The sequence below is a fragment of the Giraffa tippelskirchi genome, chromosome 9, assembly GCF_054371585.1.
Source record: "Giraffa tippelskirchi isolate mGirTip1 chromosome 9, T2T-mGirTip1v1.2.pri, whole genome shotgun sequence".
Taxonomy (NCBI): Eukaryota; Metazoa; Chordata; class Mammalia; order Artiodactyla; family Giraffidae; genus Giraffa; species Giraffa tippelskirchi.
In genome coordinates, this window is record NC_137283.1 from 95716980 (window position 1) to 95737195 (window position 20216).

General features: G+C 37.8%; 1 protein-coding gene across 50 annotated transcripts in view; it reads left to right on the forward strand.

Annotated features, from left to right (window-relative positions):
* TRDN (triadin) overlaps positions 1–20216 on the forward strand; it is a 408839-nt gene that overhangs the window by 198655 nt on the left and 189968 nt on the right. For all 50 annotated transcript variants that reach the window (XR_014065592.1, XR_014065597.1, XR_014065600.1 and 47 more), the window contains 2 exons: positions 6183–6242; positions 7323–7382. Coding sequence is in view for 41 of the 50 variants with exons in the window: in XM_081530502.1 (XP_081386628.1) it covers positions 6183–6242; positions 7323–7382 (120 nt within the window). In the remaining 9 variants the exon portion in view is untranslated. The remainder of the gene's footprint in view (positions 1–6182; positions 6243–7322; positions 7383–20216) is intronic.

A 20216-nucleotide genomic window follows, 5' to 3' on the forward strand; every position in this document is an offset into this window, starting at 1 on the left:
CCCTTATGGCAGAAAGTGAAGAACTAAAGAGCCTCTTGATGAAAGTAAAAGGGGAAAGTGAAAAAGTTGGCTTAAAGCTCAACATTCAGAAAACTAAGATCATGGCATCCAGTCCCATCATTTCGTGGCAGATAGATGGGGAAACAGTGGAAACAGTGGCTGACTTTCTTTTTCTGGGCTCCAAAATCACTGCTGATGGTGACTGCAGCCATGAAATTAAAAGACGCTTGCTCCTTGGAAGAAAAGTTATGACCAACCTAGACAGTGTATTAGAAAGCAGAAACATTACTTTGCCAAAAAAGGTCCATCTAGTCAAGGCTATAGTTTTTCCAGTAGTCACGTATGGATGTGAGAGTTAGACAGTAAAGAAAGCTGAGCACTGAAGATTGATGCTTTTGAACTGTGGTGTCGGAGAAGACTCTTGAGAGTCCCTTGGACTGCAAGGAGATCCAACCAGTTCATCCTAAAGGAGATCAGTTCTGAATATTCATTGGAAGGACTGATGCTGAAGCTGAAACTCCAGTACTTTGGCCACATGATGTGAAGAGCTGACTTATCTGAAAAGACTCTGATGCTGGGAAAGATTGAAGGCGGGAGGAAAAGGGGACGACAGAGGGTGAGATGATTGGATGGCATCACCAACTCAATGGACATGAGTTTGAGTAAGTTCCGGGAGATGGTGATGGACAGGGCGGCCTGGCATACTGCAGTCCATGGGATTGCAAAGAGTCGGACACAACTGTGTGACTGAATTGAACTGAACTGAACTACCTGCCTTAATGAATGTGAAGTGTTAGTCTCTCCGTCAGGTCCAACTCTTAGCAACCCCATGGACTATAGCCCACCAGGATCCTCTGTCCATGGAATTTTCCAGGCAAGAATACTAGAGTGGTTATCCATTCCCTTCTCCAGGGTATCTTCCCAACCCAGGGATTGAACCCAGGTCTTCCACATTGCAGGCAGATTTTTTACAATCTGAGCCACCCTAACTCCACCCATAATGCCCCTAAATCCATATTATAACTGTAAACTTTATCCCTTGTTAGTCTCATACCCAAAATTCCTGGAAGGAATAGTTTAAAATTCAAACTCTGGCAAAGGGTTTGACCTAAGATTACCTAATCATTTGTTGATTAAGTGAACCAACTGCTATTGTAAGGCTCTGGGTAGTCACTGGAAGATGCTCTAGAATTTCTGGTTGTGAATTGTTGTTAGTAGCTGATAATGAGAAAAACTGGCTTCTAAGAAAAATTCAGCATTCACTAAAGGAAAAGTCAAGGCAAAGATTGGATTCAGATTCTGAAAAGCCAGTTTAGTTTACTCCATATAACTCAAGTGAAGAGTTTTGCTATTACAGTAACCTAATTACAGTGTAAAGAGAGGTGTTCCCACCAAGTGTCTATAATGTTGCATTCCTTCAAGAGTCCCAGATAAAATTTGGAGGCAATTTTGGGGGGGAGAAAAAGGAAAACATGAAAAAGAGTATTATTACTGAATCCTTTTACTTTCTTAGTCTTCATTCCAACATGGTCGCACAATCCAGTGGGGCACTTGACACCCACCACTCAGCAGCAGCCAGAATTCCTCTTAAAACATAACTCATCACAACACAATTACTCTGCTTGAAACCTCTCAGTGACTTCCTACCTTACTCATGATAAAATGGAAAATTCTTATTGTGAACAAGATTCTATGTGATTGTCCTAGCTACACCTCTGACCATTTCTCTTCCCACTCTACTCCCGCATCCGCCGCTCCAGCCACTCCCGTCTTCATGCTCTTCTTTGAATATAGCTAGAATGCTCCTCTTTGAAGATCTTGGCACATATGTTTCCTCTGCAGGAAGAGTCTTCTCCTTAGGAGACTACTTTTGCTCAAGCATCTTTTCAAATTGTGCTCATTCCAAAAGGTATACCCCTGTTCCTCTTCAAAAAAAAAAAAAAGCCACTTCCCATTCCTTCATATTCTAATCCTCTAAACCTAGCTTTGTATTTTTTTCTGACCCTTACTATCATCTGACTTTATACACATGTATATATGTATTCATATATAATGCATACATATAAATATAAACATATGCGTTAAAACTTAAAAATGGACTTTTCTCTAGCCTTAAAAAATTTTGAGCTATGGCAATTAGAGAACATAAGCAGCTATTTACGAACTGGAAGCTTTTTAAGTTACCTGTTCTCAGAAAAATTAGGAAATAGATGCAAGATGAGACATACTTCCTTTGGAGAAATAAAGGAGTGGATAAGTGAAGAGAGACTGGAGTATATTCTACTCCTTCCCCCTGCCTTTTGTGGTTGAAGGCAGAAGATTTGCTTACAGTTGCATCATGCAGAAACTACTAATTACAGAATAACTGGAATCTACTTCTTCATTCCAACACAATGCCCCTTCATAACATGTTAATTCCTAATTGAGTAGTATTTTTTTCTGAAAGTTTCACAATATATAATATTCCTGATATAGCCTCCCTCAACACAGAAAAATAAGAATTAATGTGTATTTACTCGTATCCACAAATGTCACACTTAGAAAAACTGAAGATTATATGTAGTCAGATTTTGATTGTTTCAAAAATATAGTAATATATGCTATCATTATTTTTTTTGAACGTCCACTCTTGTCCATGCACTTTAGCTCAGTTTCTTCACAATAAGTTGGCAAGGTAGATTTTACTCGTTCCATTTTCCAAATGAGGTAAATGAAATTCAGTGTGTCACAGCACGTTACAATGTCACAACCAGAAGGGGTCAGAGACAGAATTCAGACCAAAGTCACCCTTGCTAGCACCCATCTATTGTCTCTTGTTTCATTCCTCTCTGTAGATAACAGTGGAAAACTCTGATAGCCATTAGTGTAATTGAACTTATCTGTTTGTGTGAAATTTTCCATGATGTACTGTGACTGGGGTTCCAGGTCAGCCTCTGCCACTCGAAACAAGGTAACAGTGACGAGGTGTGTTGGAATGCATTTTTATGAAAGAAACAAGTCCTTATTTACTTAACTGGGACCAAGAATACATCAATCCTGGCCACAGAGAGTTAGAAAAGCATGTAAATTTTAGATAATCTCTACACAAGAAAGGCATGAGGGGGAAGAACAAAACATAAGATGAAAATGAAGCATTTGCATTTGTTTGCTCCTTTTGCTAGGAACAGGCATCTTCAAAAGCTTTACAATTATAATTAACTATTGTGCATTCTCTGGCTTTGAGATGGCATAAAAACATTTAAAAGCAAGAGAAAAGCCCATTGTAAGGGCTTAGGAAGTAAAAAGTAAGTCATTTAATTTTTCTTTCATCTGGTGTTAATTTATGCAGAAGCTAATAACATATTTGTGGCTCAGAGCTGCTTATTGTGGAGAGGATTTCTCTCTCAGCCAGTCTTTCCTGTGATCCCTACCAGATAGAGCCATCATTTCCCGGCCTATGACACTTTCTCAGAGAAAGGCAGTATACTGATAAGTTCACACTCTATGGACACACTTAATTGCGAACCCTCTGAGAACCAATGATATAAAATGTCCTAACTCTTCTCTAGCTGTTACTAACAAAACAGCAAACAAATTGGAGGAGAGCATGAGGAGGAAATTGGATATGTGGGTACATAGTCAGGTGGAAAGAAAGGAATATTGTTGACTACTGAACGAGAAAAATGTCAAGGGAAGGGGAGTCTTCATATAAGAAACATGGGTTACTTTTATATCCAAGAAGGATATAATTAAACTGTTGTACCTTTTATAAATGAAAAACTTAATTTCTCTGCTGCCAGATCACCTAGAGAATAGATGGTAGTACTTGAAGAAATGCAGGGATCTTCAGAAGTTGATATTTTAAATAAATTAACCATGAATAAAGTAAGTCCCATAATGACAGCTTAAAGGTCTAATTCATAAAAATGTTATTAAAGTACATTATTTATACCTGCTTTTTGTGAATTTCTGTTCTTATTCATGACTCTTGCAGTGTATGGCCATAATCACAGGAAGAGTGTATAATGGAAGCATTAATCAATCTGAACGAAAGCAAGGATACTGTATCACCACAATAAAATCCCAGCTATATTAATATAAAGGGTAGAATTTATTACACAAGGTAATTCTCTTTAAAAAAAAATGAAAAGAATGTCTTCCATCTTATGGCCTCAAATACCTACTTTCATTCCCAAGTTTAATATAAGATGAGTTAATTGGCATGAGCTTTTTAATAGAATATTTATTCATCTACATTATGAAACTTAGAGACTCAGATACTAAGTTGGATACTAAATTGTGATCTTATCATGACTATGGCATTGATTTTTAAGGAGACTAAGAAATGTTTACAGTTAGTCTGTGTATTGATTAACTCCTTTTCTGGCACATGGCATCCGATGGTAATGTTTATTAGCAAATGCCAATTCGATTGTCTGGCATATGTATCTATTTAGATAAGATGGAAAAATTCCTGCAACATAAAATTTCCCCCAGAGAAGCTGAAAGTACTGATACTTAAATCAAAAGTATCTTTATTCAGAATTTTAAGTATGATTTACATATTTAATATGGATAAACCTTTAGGAAAAAGCAAAGTTGAATTCACTTGGTTTATTTCTGACTCTAGAACTATCAAAATCTGACTTCTTGACTTTCTACTTCTGATTAGATGAGCTGTAATGGTACACTGTAGATACATTTAGACAGAGTGTGAATATATTTCTCCCTACCACACTAACTTATCTCTAGGAATCATGAAAAGAGGTTCTTTATAAATTATACTTCTGACACTGAAAGAAAGTGTTGCCTTGATCTTGTAGGTAAAAAATCTCTATACCTAAGGGAATGAATTAATTCCTGTATTTAATAAGATGCAGTCATTAGTAGGCAACTTAAGCATTCATACTAGAACTACACATTGAATTTCTTCAGCATAGTAACAATCTCATAATAGTTCTGAGTAATGAAAATCTTTGAATGCCTGGCATTTATACTTGGGTTGAGGAAACAAATGACAAACAGAAAAGTATTTCAAATATAAGGTAAATCGCACTACTAACTGAAGATAAAAATCATTCAGTTTCCGACATTAACTGTGCTTATAGCAGCCTCAAACAGGCTGAATATTCCATTTTAACAACTGTGTACTTCTACATGACTTTGTTATTTGAAATGAGAGCACTTACCAGAAAAATGTCCAGGGATGTCTAGTTGTTACATGGCTATCACTGGCCAGTATTTGAGTTTCCTTCTGCCCCTCAGACCAAGGTTTTCTCAGATCTCTGAAAGAGAAATCTTCCATGAAGAAGTCTAGAGGCCCCACAAACTGTCAAACCATTCTATGTGTCAGTCAGATTTACTGCAACCTCTGGGTAAAAAGATAGTCTGAGCACACTGATTGATATAGCCACTCAGAAAGGGCAGTGGAAGTTATGTCCCCAGTACAGTGCCAGGCAAATGTCACCAGACTCCAAATGTCTGTTGACAAGAGGCAGATTTGAAAAATAATAAAATCAAAATAGATATAATTAATGGCCTACTGTGGGCTTCCCTGGTGACTCAGGCAGTAAAGAATTTGTCCACAATGCAGGAGGCCTGGGTTCAATCCCTGGGTTAGAAGGATCCCCTGGAGAAGCGAATGGCAACCCACTCCAGTATTCTTGCCTGGAGAATTCCATGGACAGATGAGCCTGGTGGGCTACAGCCCATGGAGTCACAAAGAGTCAGACACAACTGAGCGACTAACACACACACAATGGCCTAACGTATTATTTCTAAGGAGACTGAACATATGAAAACAAAAAGGAATTCTTTTAGCTTACCTGCAGAATTGTTCCTCAGAAATTATATTTTAATTTCCAGTAGTAATATCTTACTTTAGGCACTAGACAATTGTTTGGTTCAGAAAACTTGAACTATCTTTTTCATTTTTTGTAAAGAATATTAGCCGCTTACAATTGCATGCACTTGCTGTGAGCCAGTCAATGTGCAGAATGTTTTGTAAACATTATCTAACTCTAAAGGAAGTACTATTATTTTACAAAAGAGGAAGATAAGGCTTAGTGAGATTAAATCACTTGCTCAAAGTCACAAAATTATCTGGAGGCAGAATTAACTTTAACAGTAATTCTTCTTTCAAAACTTGATTTTCCTTTTGTACTAAATTTTCCTAAAGGAAATATTTTGAATTTCTTCTCTAGAAAAAGAAGAAGAAAAGAAGAAAGCAGAGAAGAAAGTGACTTCTGAAACAAAAAAGAAAGGTAAGCAATTTTAAAGCTGCTGCTGCTGCTGCTATCGCTTCAGTCGTGTCCAACTCTGTGTGACCCTATAGACGGCAGCCCACCAGGCTCCGCTGTCCCTAGGATTCTCCAGGCAAGAATACTGGAGTGGGTTGCCATTTCCTTCTCCAGTGCATGAAAGGGAAAAGTTAAAGTGAAGTCTCTCAGTCGTGTCCGACTCTTAGTGACCCCATGGTCTATAGCCTACCAGGCTCCTCCGTCCATGGGATTTTCCAGGCAAGAGTACTGGAGTGGGGTGCCATTGCATTCTCCAATTTTAAAGCTAACATATCTTAATTAGTATCCATTTGCAACGTTACTGTTAAAGCTGTTGTTTTCTAGGAAGGAAATTCCCTTAACAATTTTATTGTTATTGTTTTTAGCAAATAAACATAAATATTCCAAATAAAGTTGAGATTGATCAATTTTTAAAAGAAAACTCAAACCTAAACACTCTTAAAATGTGTCACTGATTACTTTTTTCCTTCCTTAGTAATGATTCTCAATTCTACTTCATTACTTTTCTTGGTTATATCATATATGAATATTACTATTCAATTTAGGTTAATAAAATTGTCTATCAAAAGAGCAAATTATTGAATATATGGGAAAGAAACTAGTTGATTGGTTGGCTATTTTGTTCTTTTTTAATGATGTTTTTAAAATAGTGCATCTGAAGTCCCAAGTGATCTCAAGACTTTTCTAAGCTTTTGACATGCTTGTGGTAGCCTGATAACCCAGAGAACATTCAATATACCCCTTTTAATATCCTTTAGAAAAACTGTTGGATTATATCATAATTAATAATGCTATCTAATGTTTGTACAATCATGGGAGGTTATTTTTTTGACTTAACAAAAACTTGTTCCTTCCCTGAAGGGAAAGCACACCAAAACCACTGTTGTGTTACAGAGGTGCTAGTTCACTCACATTTGACGTGACTATGACTCTAATTTAGAATCACTCTATACAAGATAAATTGGATGTTAATGTCAGTAAAATGTGCCCTGAAATAGATGATAATTAAAACAGATGTTTATAATTTTCACATTTTACTACCAGAAAAAGAAGATGTCAAAATGAAAACTGAGAAGGAAACTGCCATGGATGTGAAAAAAAAAGGTATTGTACTTTCTTTGCTTCCTTGGATTATGTTCAGGATGCTCGTTAATGAAGGAATCTTGGGGCAGTATAAACAGATTTAATATAGGCACTTAAATCTGTCCATGTACAGGATGTTAAAGCAAAAAATGCTCAGGACAAGGTTAAACAGTTAAGACTTTATTCAAGGTTATTGCAATAGGAGAGAGAGAGACCAGAACTCATTCTGAACTCGGATTCACTGAAACCAAAGCAAGCGAGTTTTTAAGAGCTGGAAAAGGGTGGGAGGATTGTAAGCCATCTGTGTTTGCTGATTGAGCTTACTCAGAGGCAGAGTGAACTTTCTCTTATTTTCAAGTCAAGAGAGTAGTTCTGCAACTTGGAGCCAGGCACCCAAGGGAATTAGGTTCCTACCCTCCTACAGAACCTGGAGATGGCTGTACTATCTTTCTTGATGATTATATTTCAAAGAAGTGGCTCCCACATCTCTGAAAAAAGCACTCTGGGTTGTAAAAATGGAAGAAGGCTTTTAAGAAGATTTATGTCTTGAAAGAGCAGAGAAAAAATTTACAATTACAAGTTTTCTAAAGTAAATGCGAGAAAAGAAAGGTCAGGAGCCTAAGGACCAGAAGGTGCCTGTCTAAGTTTAGTGAAGCTGAGAACTTTAAGGCCATCTTTGTCAAGACATAATGAAACTGAGAAGAGCTACATAGTATAACTTGACTTTACAAAGATGAGATGTGAAGAACACAAAGGTAATAATGCATTCCATTAAGAAAGAGTGTTGTTCAACAGTGTCGATTTTTGCTTTAAATTTAGTTCTGCTTTTACTCTTGTTCAAACATGAATATCTGCTTTTATTCAAGTTAAGCCTAAATCTAGATGAAAAAGATAGTAGTCTCAAGTATTATCGTTTGGCATATTTTCACCCCAAATATTTCCTCCACTACAGTCAGTGGTGCTTGAAATTCCACCATTAGAGAAACTCCATTTCTTTGAATTATGAAAGAATTGTCCTCTATTAAAATGCAAATCTCTTAGGGCCTTTGTGCATGGGGTAACAAACGAATTCCTCTGAGCTATATTAACACAAAGTGAATGAGATTTCCTGATCTTCCCTGTGTGATAATAAGCTGAAAACAATGCCACTGAAAATGAGTCAGTAGGTAAGCTTAAATGAAGGTGAAATTGAAGAGAGCTCCAAGGTAGGACTTGGTGTGGGGAGAGCAGACTGGGCTGGATGCCATTAGTGAAGACTTCTCTTAGGAAATAATAGCATTGGTTGGGGAAAAAAATGTGGTAAAGGACTCTGAAAAAGGAGATTACAGTGTATGCTCCTCAGTTCTGTCTCATCACAACAAAGATTTGGAGTGACGGACATTAAAGCCCTCAGCGTGTCACAGCTCTCGGGTCTTGGACAGACCCTGTTATAGCTCTCAGGTCTCGGACGGACCGTGTTATAGCTCTTAGACAAATCGATGTTGCAGCTCCGTGCTACAGCTCTATTTTATTTAGATAATAGCAGGAAAATCCATCCTCGAGGCATGAGGGCATGTCAACCCAAAGTCATGAAGAGAAGACCGCCCCAGCAGGCGAGGGGGAGAGAGAGAGGGAGAGAGGGAGAGAGAGAGAGAGAGAGAGAGAGAGCCTTGGCTCCCTTTTTATATGTTTTTCCTCCCCCTGAGCCTGCCCTATGTAAATTGGAGTGTTGTTTGTTTTACCTGAGGCCCTCACTCGGGTCCTGGGACCTCCCTTTGTTCTATTTTCGCAGGCTTTTTCCTTCCTGATCTTTCAGTCACCGCCATTCTGGACTCCTGTTTCCTATTCTAACTCCCTAACAATAGGATGAGAAACTAGACATTGATTACTCTTAGTAAGCAGTAAATAAGTAGTAAATAAAAATAACAGAAAACTCTACATTGTGCTATAAGTAGGGTAAAAATGTTGTAAAATACATGACTGCCTGGCTTATGAAATAATCAGGAAGAGATAGTCATGTGTTCTCTGATTTGGGGACTTGACTGCCAATTATGTTGAACTTGAATTATTATTATTATATTAATTTTATTATTGAACATTCATTTATCTTGTTTTATTTAAAGCATTCTTTATTCTCCTGGTGAAATATGTATCTTATCATAAGAAAGGGAAAATATGGTTCTGACCACATGATGATACTGAGAGTTGATTGCTTGGGTCACTGTATCTGTGACAGCTATATGACTGAGTGCTAAAGAGAAACAAGGTTTTACCTGGGCCATCAGTTTTACTGAAGTGTTTGCAGAGGAAAGTTTTGAATTAGAATTGTCAAAGTCTTTATCACAGGTGTGAAAATGCAAAATCCTGAAAAATGCTTTTGGCAAAATGCAATAGTGTGTATATGGTGATAGTTTTGATTTGAATTTTGTTTTTGAAGGGAAAGGCACCACGCTTTTCTGTTTAGAGAGTAATGGGAAAATCTGATACTTCTTTGCTACTAGGAAAGAAAGTGAAGTCGCTCAGTCGTGTCCAACTCTTTGTGACCCCATGGACTGTAGCCTACCAGGCTCCTCCGTCCATGGGATTTTCCAGGCAAGAATACTGGAGTGGGTTGCCATTTCCTTCTCCAGAGGATCTGCCTGACCCAGGGATCGAACCCGGGTCTCCTGCATTGTAGGCAGAGGCTTTACAGTCTGAGCCACAAGGGAAGTCCTTGCTACTAGGAGACCTGTGTTATTAGCACAGCAGTCATGTCAGAGTGAGACTGTACACCACTGGCAAGAGAACTAATTATGCCAGTATCCTTACCTGCAAGGCCAGTGCTCATCCATTGAAGCAAGAACTGAAGTGGGTGACTGCACAGCATATCTGGGGAGGGCTGCTTAGCAAGTGTGGAAAAAGCAAGCTTGTCCCTGGAATCAGTTTTCAGTTTGTTTATGTCATTTTTACATTTAGTTACATGAAATACCATTGGCTTTTACCAAGCAGTTCAAATTCCTGATTAAAATATGCACAAGTTATTTGTTTGCAAGATCTTAACTTCCAAATGGCGTCCCAGGTGCTTAGTGGGAAAGAATCCTCCTGCCAGTGCAGGAGACCCAGGAGACCCAGGTTCAATCCCTGGGTTGAGAAGATGCCCTATAAGAGGAAATGGCAACCCACTCCAATATTCTTGCCTAGAAAATTCCATGGACAGAGGAGCCTGGTGGGCTACAGTCCATGGGATGACAAAGAGTCAGACGTGACTGAGCAGCTGAGCACTAACACAACTTCTACATACTCAAAATTGTGTGTGTGTGTGTGTGTGTGTGTGAGAGAGAGAGAGACAGACAGACAGACAGACAGATAGAGAGATTCAGTTAGTGTTGAACTCCAACTCATGTTTCCTTTTGTGCTGTGCTGTTCTTAGCCACTCAGTCGTGTCTGACTCTTTGCGACCACATGGACTATAACCCACCAGGCTCCTCTGTCCATGGGGATTCTCCAGGCAAGAATACTGGAGTGGGTTGCCATGCCCTCCTCCAGGGGATCATCCCAACTCAGGTCTTCCATGTTGCAGGTGGATTCTTTACTGTCTTTGCCACCAGGGAAGCCCATGTTTCTTTTCAGAGTTTAATAATTCTCCAACTATATTTTCATGTGAGAGAAATATGCTTTAAAAACAGCCAGTTTGAAACTAATTATGAAAATAGTAAAAATTTCTAGAGATAACAAGAGAAATTGAGAATAACCTAAAATCTTAAAAAGCTGCAATTCATATGTTCGTTCTTCCTAAAATAGTTAGAAGAACATGACAGAACATCTGATAGCATTATTCTAGTCCCAAATAGTAGCAAATCTGCAAGATGTAAAATATTCCTAGATGCTTATTTAATATATGGGTTTTATCACAGTATTTTTTATATTTCTATTAACTTTCATATTAGTATGATTATATAGCATATTTATATGTTATATTATTATTTTATTTTATTACAGTTATATTTTACTATTATATAGATGCAAATGAATTTAAGACTTAAGTTCTATTGTTTGATAAAAGAGCTTCTAATACATGAAACTGGTTAATCACACTTTGTTAGTGATCTGTTAGGGAAAAGATAGGTGGGATTTTATAGGAGATATAGTTGCCAGTCTATGAATTGAAACTGGATAACTGATACATTGAGATTTAGTATAATAATTTCTTGTTTGTATATATTTGAAATTGTCCATGGTGAAAAAACTCAAATATGTCATTCTAAAAATATTGATTGAAATGGAAAAAAAATCACTAAGATATTTTTACAATGTTATGAGATGTTTCACCCTGAAGAAATACTATTTTAAAAAAAGCAAAGAAGAAAGGAAATACAAACTTAAAATCTTCTTTATGTTTGTATCAGGCTTAAGTGCTAGATATGCATATCACTCCAGTTAATACAAGCGATAGGGGTTACATACAGGGAACTGGATGCACAAAAAATTGTTGTAAGGACAGGAAAAATTGGTATCAAGAGACTGCATTGGATTATGGAGCAACAAGGATTATCAATTGGCCAGGAAACTGCTTTGTTCTTCAAAGCTGCCTCCAGGTCTGTCTTTTCACACCCACAGACTAGATACTGAAAGTATTGAGGCCAGACTCAGCCACTTACTCACATTAAACTGACCTTGTTTGCTGAAGCATTCCTGCCCTTTTTCAATCTCCTATAGGAGCATCTAAATAATAAAATTTAATGTGCTGCAAGGGAGTCCAGAAGACAGGTTTGTTTTTTTTTTGCATTCCAATTTTTTCAATTGGAAGGAGAGAAGAATGGAAGTTGAAAGAGGCTATCCAATGTGTCTGTAATAAGATTCTTCCAGAAATGTTGTAGAAGATAAAATTCATATATGAAATGATTTTGAAGACCAGAATTGTACAATGACTAAGCCTATCTTTGAGTTCCCCTAAAAGCTACAAAAGATGGCTCAATCAAGCAACATAATAAAATTGGGCAATTTAAGGTGCTCACGAGACACACAAATGTAGTTTGTTCTTTACCTAAACTGTAGCAACGTGATTTTTTCCCAAGAATTATCTGAATAAAAGTATAAATGATAAAAAGGATTCTGAAAAACCAGACTAACTTTTCTGAAATAAGCTACTAGAAAAGGATGAATTCATTCATTTATTCTTACATGCATTCCTACAGGAAATAGTCATTAAATGCCTATTTTATTGTACCAAGGGCTTAGTATACCTAAAGGTGGATAAACCAATTAAGCCCTGGCCTAATGGAGCTTACAGTTTGATATGGGAGGCATACATTGACTAAGAAAACATAATGTCCACATGTACAACATGGAGTAAGGGATTTGCAGGCAACAAATCTGGGGCAATAAAAATGGGAACAATGGGTTCATCGGCCTCTCTCAGAGACATTTATTTATAATCCAGTGTACTGGAAGGATCCAGCCATTGATGAGGACATCTTTGTGTGATGTGTGAATGTGTGTGGTGTGTGTATGATAGTGTGTATATGTATGATGTGTATGAGAGGACATACACGGGGTCAGGATATGTAGGGACATGTGTACGTGTGTGTGCTCAGTCATGTCGGACCCTTTGCGAGCCCATGAACTGTAGCCTGCCAGGCTCTTCTGTTCATGGAATTTTCCAGGCAAGAAATACTGGAGTGGACTGCCATTTCCTTCTCCAGGGCATCTTCCTGACCCAGGGATCAAACCAAAGTCTCTTGAGTCTCTTGCACTGGAAGGCGGATTCTTTACTACTTGTATTACCTGGGACATGTGTAGGTGTTTGAATTTATTAAAAGTGTAATGGGAAACTGGAAAAGGTCAGTTTTCATTCCGATCCCAAAGAAAGGCAATGCCAAAGAATGCTCAAACTACCACACAATTGCACTCATCTCACACGCTAGTAAAGTAATGCTCAAAATTCTCCAAGCCAGGCTTCAGCAATATGTGAACCGTGAACTTCCAGATGTTCAAACTGGTTTTAGAAAAGGCAGAGGAACCAGAGATCAAATTGCCAACATCTGCTGGATCATCGAAAGTGAGAGACTTTCAGAAAAGAATTTATTTCTGCTTTATTGACTATGCCAAAGCCTTTGACTGTATGGATCACAATTAACTGTGGAAAATTCTGAAAGAGATGGAATACCAGACCACCTGACTTGCCTCTTGAGAAACCTGTATACAGATCAAGAAGCAACAGTTAGAACTGGACATGAACAACAGACTGGTTCCAAATAGGAAAAGGAGTCAGTCAAGGCTGTATATTGTCACCCTGCTTATTTAACTTATATGCAGAGTACATCATGAGAAACACTGGGCTGGTTGAAGCACAAGCTGAAATAAAGATTTCAGGGAGAAATATCAATAACCTCAGATATGCAGATGACACCACCCTTATGGCAGAAAGTGAAGAAGAACTAAAGAGCCTCTTGATGAAAGTGAAAGAGGAGCGTGAAAAAGTTGGCTTAAAGCTCAACATTCAGAAAACTAAGATCATGGCATCCAGTCCCATCTGCTGCTGCTGCTGCTAAGTCGTTTCAGTCGTGTCCGACTCTGTGCGACCCCATAGACGGCAGTCCACCAGACTCCGCCATCCCTGGGATTCTCCAGGCAAGAATACTGGAGTGGGTTGCCATTTCCTTCTCCAGTGCATGAACAGGAAAAGTGAAAGTGAAGTCGCTCAGTCATGTCTGACTCCTAGCGACCCCATGGACTGTAGCCTACCAGGCTCCTCAGTCCATGGGATTTTCCAGGCAAGAGTATTGGAGTAGGGTGCCATTGCCTTCTCCCATCACTTCATGGAAAATAGATGGAGAAACAGTGGAAACAGTGGCTGACTTTATTTTTCTGGGTTTCAAAATCACTGCAGATGGTGACTGCAGCCATGAAATTAAAAGACGCTTACTCCCTGGAAAGAAAGTTATGGCCAACCTAGACAGCATATTAAAAAGCAGAGACATTACTTTGTCAACAAATGTCCGTCTAGTCAAGGCTATGCTTTTCCAGTAGTCATGTATGGATGTGAGAGTTGAAGTATAAAGAAAGCTGAACGCCGAAGAATTGATGCTTTTGAACTGTGGTGTTGGAGAAGACTCTTGAGTCCCTTGGACTTCAAGGAGATCCACCCAGTCCATCCTAAAGGAAATCAGTCCTGGGTGTTCATTAGGAAGGACTGCTGTTGAAGCTGAAACTCAAATACTTTGGCCAGCTGATGTGAAGAGCTGACTCATTAAGACCCTGATTCTGGGAAAGATTGAGGGCAGGAGGAGAAGGGGACGACAGAGGATGAGATGGCTGGATGGCATCACCAACTCAATGGACATGGGTTTGGGTAGACTCTGGCAGTTGGTGATGGACAGGGAGTCCTGGCGTGCTGCGGTTCATGGGGTTGAGAAGAGTCGGACACGACTGAGCGACTGAACTGAACTGATGATGGAAAAACCCTAGAATTCGAGTTTGTGTTTCAGATATATGTGACACCACATCATTTTTTTCAAATTTTATAAATTTATTTTTTGGCCACACCATGCAGCATGCAGGATCTTAGTTCTTTGACCAGGGATTGAACTAGTCCCAGCATTGAAGGTGCTGAGCCCTAACCACTGGACCACCAGGAAATCCCCCCAAATTCCTTTCATTTTCTCAACTTTTGTATCAGGAACTATTTTAAATGCTTTATACACACTAACTCATTCAATCTTTATGAGAAATAAATAAGCTATTATAATAATCCTTATAAAATTGAGGCACTAGTGACACAGAGGGGCTTCCCAGGTGGTGCAGTGGTAAAGAATCCACCTGTCAATGCAGGACATATCAATCCAAGAGACATGGGTTTGATCCTTAGGACAGGAAGATCCCCTGAAGTAGGAAGTGACAACCTGCTCCAGTATTTTTGCCTGGAAAATTCTTTGGATAGAGGAGTCTGGTGGGCTGCCGTTCATGGAGGTCGCAAAGAGTTGGACACGACTGAGCTACTGAGCACAGCACAGCAAGACACAGAGAGGTTAAGTAACTTGCTTCAGATCACAGAGTTGGTAAATGTCAGGACCAGAACATTAACCCTGGCAATGTGGCTCCACAGCCCATATACTCCAAACAGTCAGAGAGATGGCTCAGAAATTCAGAGCAGATACTGAAAGGAAACCATAAAAACAGCAATCCGTATAGATCACAGTCATTGTGCTGGGAACGCATGAGATCACCTGGAGAGATTGTGTCGAAAGAAGAGGATAGAATACAGAATCAAGACCTGGGGAATTCCCAACTTCTAGACATTAGAAAATGGAAAATAAAGCAATAAAGGAATTGCTGGAGAGGTTAAAAGAAAACAAAAGGGTTTGGTAATAGAGACACTTGAGAAATGGATGTTTCGAGAAGTTCCAAATTATCAACTTGGCGAATACTACTTAGAAGTTGTGATGTGATGACAGAAAAGACAAGAGCAGTGAAAGGATAAATCCAGATTGGAATGGAGATCCAAAAATGAGAAGAAAGAAAATAATTTATTTCTTTTGTATCAGGAACTATAGTCCTGCAGAAATAGTGAGCTTCTTTCTTTTATATGTGTGTGTGTTGCTGTATAAGGAGTGAAGAGTCTTCAATTTTGCTTTGGGAGGTGAATTTAGTGCCTGATAAACAGATTTGTGAGAGACTGATGCTTAAAGGGATGAGGTATAACTGAAAACATGAGATAAGTTAGAATTAATTGTTTGATGAGCTCATAGGTTAAAAAAAAATCTGCCTTTTTTAGAGAGAGCACCATAGACACTCCAGTAGTAAAAAGTTGATATTTTTCAAATTATGAAGAAGCATTTGTCTGGATTGCCTTAGGAAGGAAGGTATACATTTGCAAGATATACAATATAAGATTAGGAGGCTGTTGTGGTAAAACTAAAACTCCAATAGTAAATGCATTCTGAATTGAAAGACTCAGTTTTAGATAATATGTGTTTGTGTCCTTGATGCTTACTGAATGGCAAAATGTAAGTTTGTGAAATACAGCAATGTATTTAAAGAATCATTCATTTCAGGTGGGAGGGGACATGGGTAGACATATGGCTGATTGATGTTGATGTTTTGTAGAAATCAACACAATACCATAAAGCAATTATCTTTCAATTAAAAATAAATAAATTAAAAAAATCATTCAATTATAATACTCCATTAGAACTTATATTAAAATACTTTGTGGTAATAAGTTAACTAGATCTGATTAATCCAGCTTGTGCTGTTTAAATGAAACAATCATATCTATTTCCATAGAATATTTTCAGTTACTGTATAAGAAAGAAAAAAAGAAAATGAAGTCACCCAGTCGTGTCCAACTCTTTGCTTCCCCATGGACTGTAGCCTACTAGGCTCCTCCATCCATGGAATTTTCCAGGCAAGAGTACTGGAATGGGTTGCCATTTCCTTCTTCAGGGTATCTTCCTGACCCAGGGATTGAACCTGGGTCTCCCACATTGCAGGCAGACACTTTACCATCTGAGCCACCAGGGAAGCCCCATAAGGCAGATGCTATTAAATTCTGAACAAACTAAAACCTTCAGCTATTTGATTTCTCCATAGAGGATCTTCCTTTGTCATTGAGAAACTGCAAAAAATACTTTATAGAGCCTTATAGCTTTGAACATAGCATTAAAAACTATGCATACCAAACATAGGCTATCATCTTTTATTTTAAGAAACTTTTGTAATATGTTTTCTACCTACTAGAGCTCAAAATAATTTACAGCTGTGACAATATATTTATTTGTAATTAAAAATAATTTTTGAAATATTTTTGTGTGTAGATATAGTTGGCAAGATAATATATAGTATCTTTCATATGTGTTCACTGTTAAGTTTCAGTTTAAAAGAGCAACCTTCTATTTTCCAAACTTGTATTTTGAGAATATTATAGCTTTTATGTTCACTCCATCTTTTTTTATATTTGAAAAGCACTTGATTGTAGAAAGGTATCTTGTATCTGAATTTTGTATGTTTTACATACCCACTTGGGCCAGATTTGACAAATGCATCAGCTTGTCATCATTTGTTAGACAATTTGAAATCTAGAAAAATTTTTTTTAGGATTCTATATATTCTGTGGCAATTTACCAGTTAATATCAATTATACAGATACTTCACACACTTTTGAGTGATATTAGAACAATTATATTAATGTATGTTGTAGATGAACTTATTTTAAAAACTGTTCAGATGAGTAAATAATTGGGACTCTGGGATAAATAGGACCTAATCTAATTAGTAAGTCCAAGCCTTGATTTCAGGTTGCTCCAAAATTATAGGGCAACAGTAGACTACTTTCAAGTAAGCTTTTCATTCCCAAATAGATTAGGTTGCAAGTCTGAGTTCAGATGATGGCAGCTTGGCTATATTAAAAACATTTACAATGCTTGAGTTGCTTTGAAGTCAAGAGAATCTGTTTTCTAGTGTTTTGTAATCACAGAAATCATATAAGAAAATAGTTGCTCATTCTTTTGAGGATGAGTTTTGTACTGAAAAGTCAAAACTGAAAAGTTTTGTACTGGAAAGTCAGCTGACTTGTTACCTCCGATGATCCTAGATTGCCTCTTATATCACATCTGGATTAGCCGGATAGAAGCTAAAATACTTCAGAGGGACTTAATGTCATGACATGCTGTGGGATCTCTGATATAATCCCCCATGTTCTAGCTTTCGTTTGAACAGTACAAAAGTGTGCTTGGGCTCAAAGCAGAAAGGACATAAAGGAGTTTTGGTTTAAAAAAAAAAGAATTTTAAAATAAAATTTTAAAACTCAGAAAGGGAAAAAGTTCATATTAAAAATTATTCAGGCTTGTAAAAAGTAAACTAGTATACAGAGACTATTTTTAATCTTTTTAATGTTTCTTATGAAGAATCCAGACTACCCTCTCAATGAAGACAGAAATAAAATCAACCCTAAATTTGAGTATTTGGGAATTGTGTTCTGATCTGTGAAGTTTTTCCAACAGGAAGGATTGAAATACATATGAAAAAGAATGAATAACTAGACTTTTTCTTCCCTGTATGCATCCACATCATGATATTTAAGTATTTCCTGTACCCATATTAGGTAAATTATTTTGATTGCAGTTTATATTCAGAATGAATTATTTTCTGAAGAAACAAGAAACAAAAAAAAAATTTAACATTAAAACATTTTCTCTTCCAAACACCATAAATTAAATTTTAATGAGATTTTACAGAGTGGGACAGGAAGTGAAATGTTGGAAACAGTTTTTTCTTTTTTTTTTTTTAATATGGGAAGATTTTTCCAGTTTATTGCAAAATTATGTAGCATGAGTTTCCCTTGTGATTTTAGCATATAGATGCAAAATGCCCCGTAATTTTTTTTTGTATCATACATCCGAAAAATCTACAAGATTTTTCTTTGAGTAAAAGTAAAGCTTAAAACATTTCAAAATGATATCTCACTCAATTCTCTTTCCCTTGGAATTCCAAAAGCAGATATTCAAAATAATTTAGTCAGCTGTGCCAATATGAGGGCTGTCCAGGTAGCTCAGTTGGAGCCACAGGAGATGTGGGTTCGATCCCTGGGTGGGGAAGATCCCCTACAAAAGGAAATGGCAACCCATGCCAGTAATCTTGCCAGGACAATCCCACAGACAGAGGAACCTGTGGGCTACTGTCCATGGTGTCACAGCTGAGCAACTAAACATGCATGCATGTGCCGTATAACATAACCATGATAGGAAATTTACCATATATACCAACTGAGGAACAGCACAAGGCCTGAACACCAAGGAAGCAGGAAATCTTGGAGACCCTCTTAGGATCTTGCCCATCACAAGTGTTCTCATGAATGATCAGGTCACATTAACGAAAGAAGCCATGGAAGACAGAGTACTCTGAATAATAATCCTAGAAGGAATACATTAGGAGTTTGGGATTAACAGGTACATACTGTATATAAAGGGCTTCCCAGATGGCACTAGTGGTAAAGAACCCGCCTGCCAATACAGAGGTAAGAAATGCAGATTTGATCCCTGGGTCGGAAAGATCCTCTGGAGGAGGGCGTGACAACCCACTCCAATCTTCTTGCCTCGAGAATTCCATGGACAGAGGAGCCTGGCTGGCTAATGTCCATAGGATCACAAAGTTGGACACGACTGAAGTGACTTAGCACAGCCAATATGAATTATTTTTATCAAGGCACTTTAAAATAATAGTAATAACAGTTAAATTTATTCACTGTGCTCTCATTTAATCCTTACAATTCTTGAGGTAGGTATTATAAAACCTATTTTATAGAAAGGGGAACTCAAGGTTGGAGCAATTGAATATCTTGGCTGGGCTTACTAGTTAGTAATGGAGTAAAGGCACTAAGAAGTTCACCAGACAAAGCTCATTGTCTTTAGCCACTTGACATCTTTTCCAACTCTAGGAAATGCTGATTGTAGATTGCCTTAGTGTCTTTTACTTTTCTTTCTTCTTCCTCTTCTTTTTTTTTTTTTTATCCTAATTCTCTTGAGATCATATTGTAGACAGGCATTAAGAAAGGAGGAAATAAAGAAGATGTAAGTCTGATTCTTTTTTCTTGTAGAAATTATGTCTTCTTTCCTTCTTTCACTCAACAAATAGTTAATCAGTGCATAACATCTGCAAGGGAAACTTGCTAAATATTGGAGACACACCGGTATAAAAGATGTGGTGTGTGCGTGCTCAGTCGTATCTGACTCTTTACAACCCTATGGAATGTAGCCCGTCAGGTTCCTCTGACCAGGAGATTTTCCAGGCAGAAATATTGAAGTAGGTTGCCATTTCCTCCTCCAGGGGGTCTTCCTGACCCAGGGATAGAACCCATGTATACTGCACTGGCAAGCATTTTCTTTACCACTGAGCCACCTA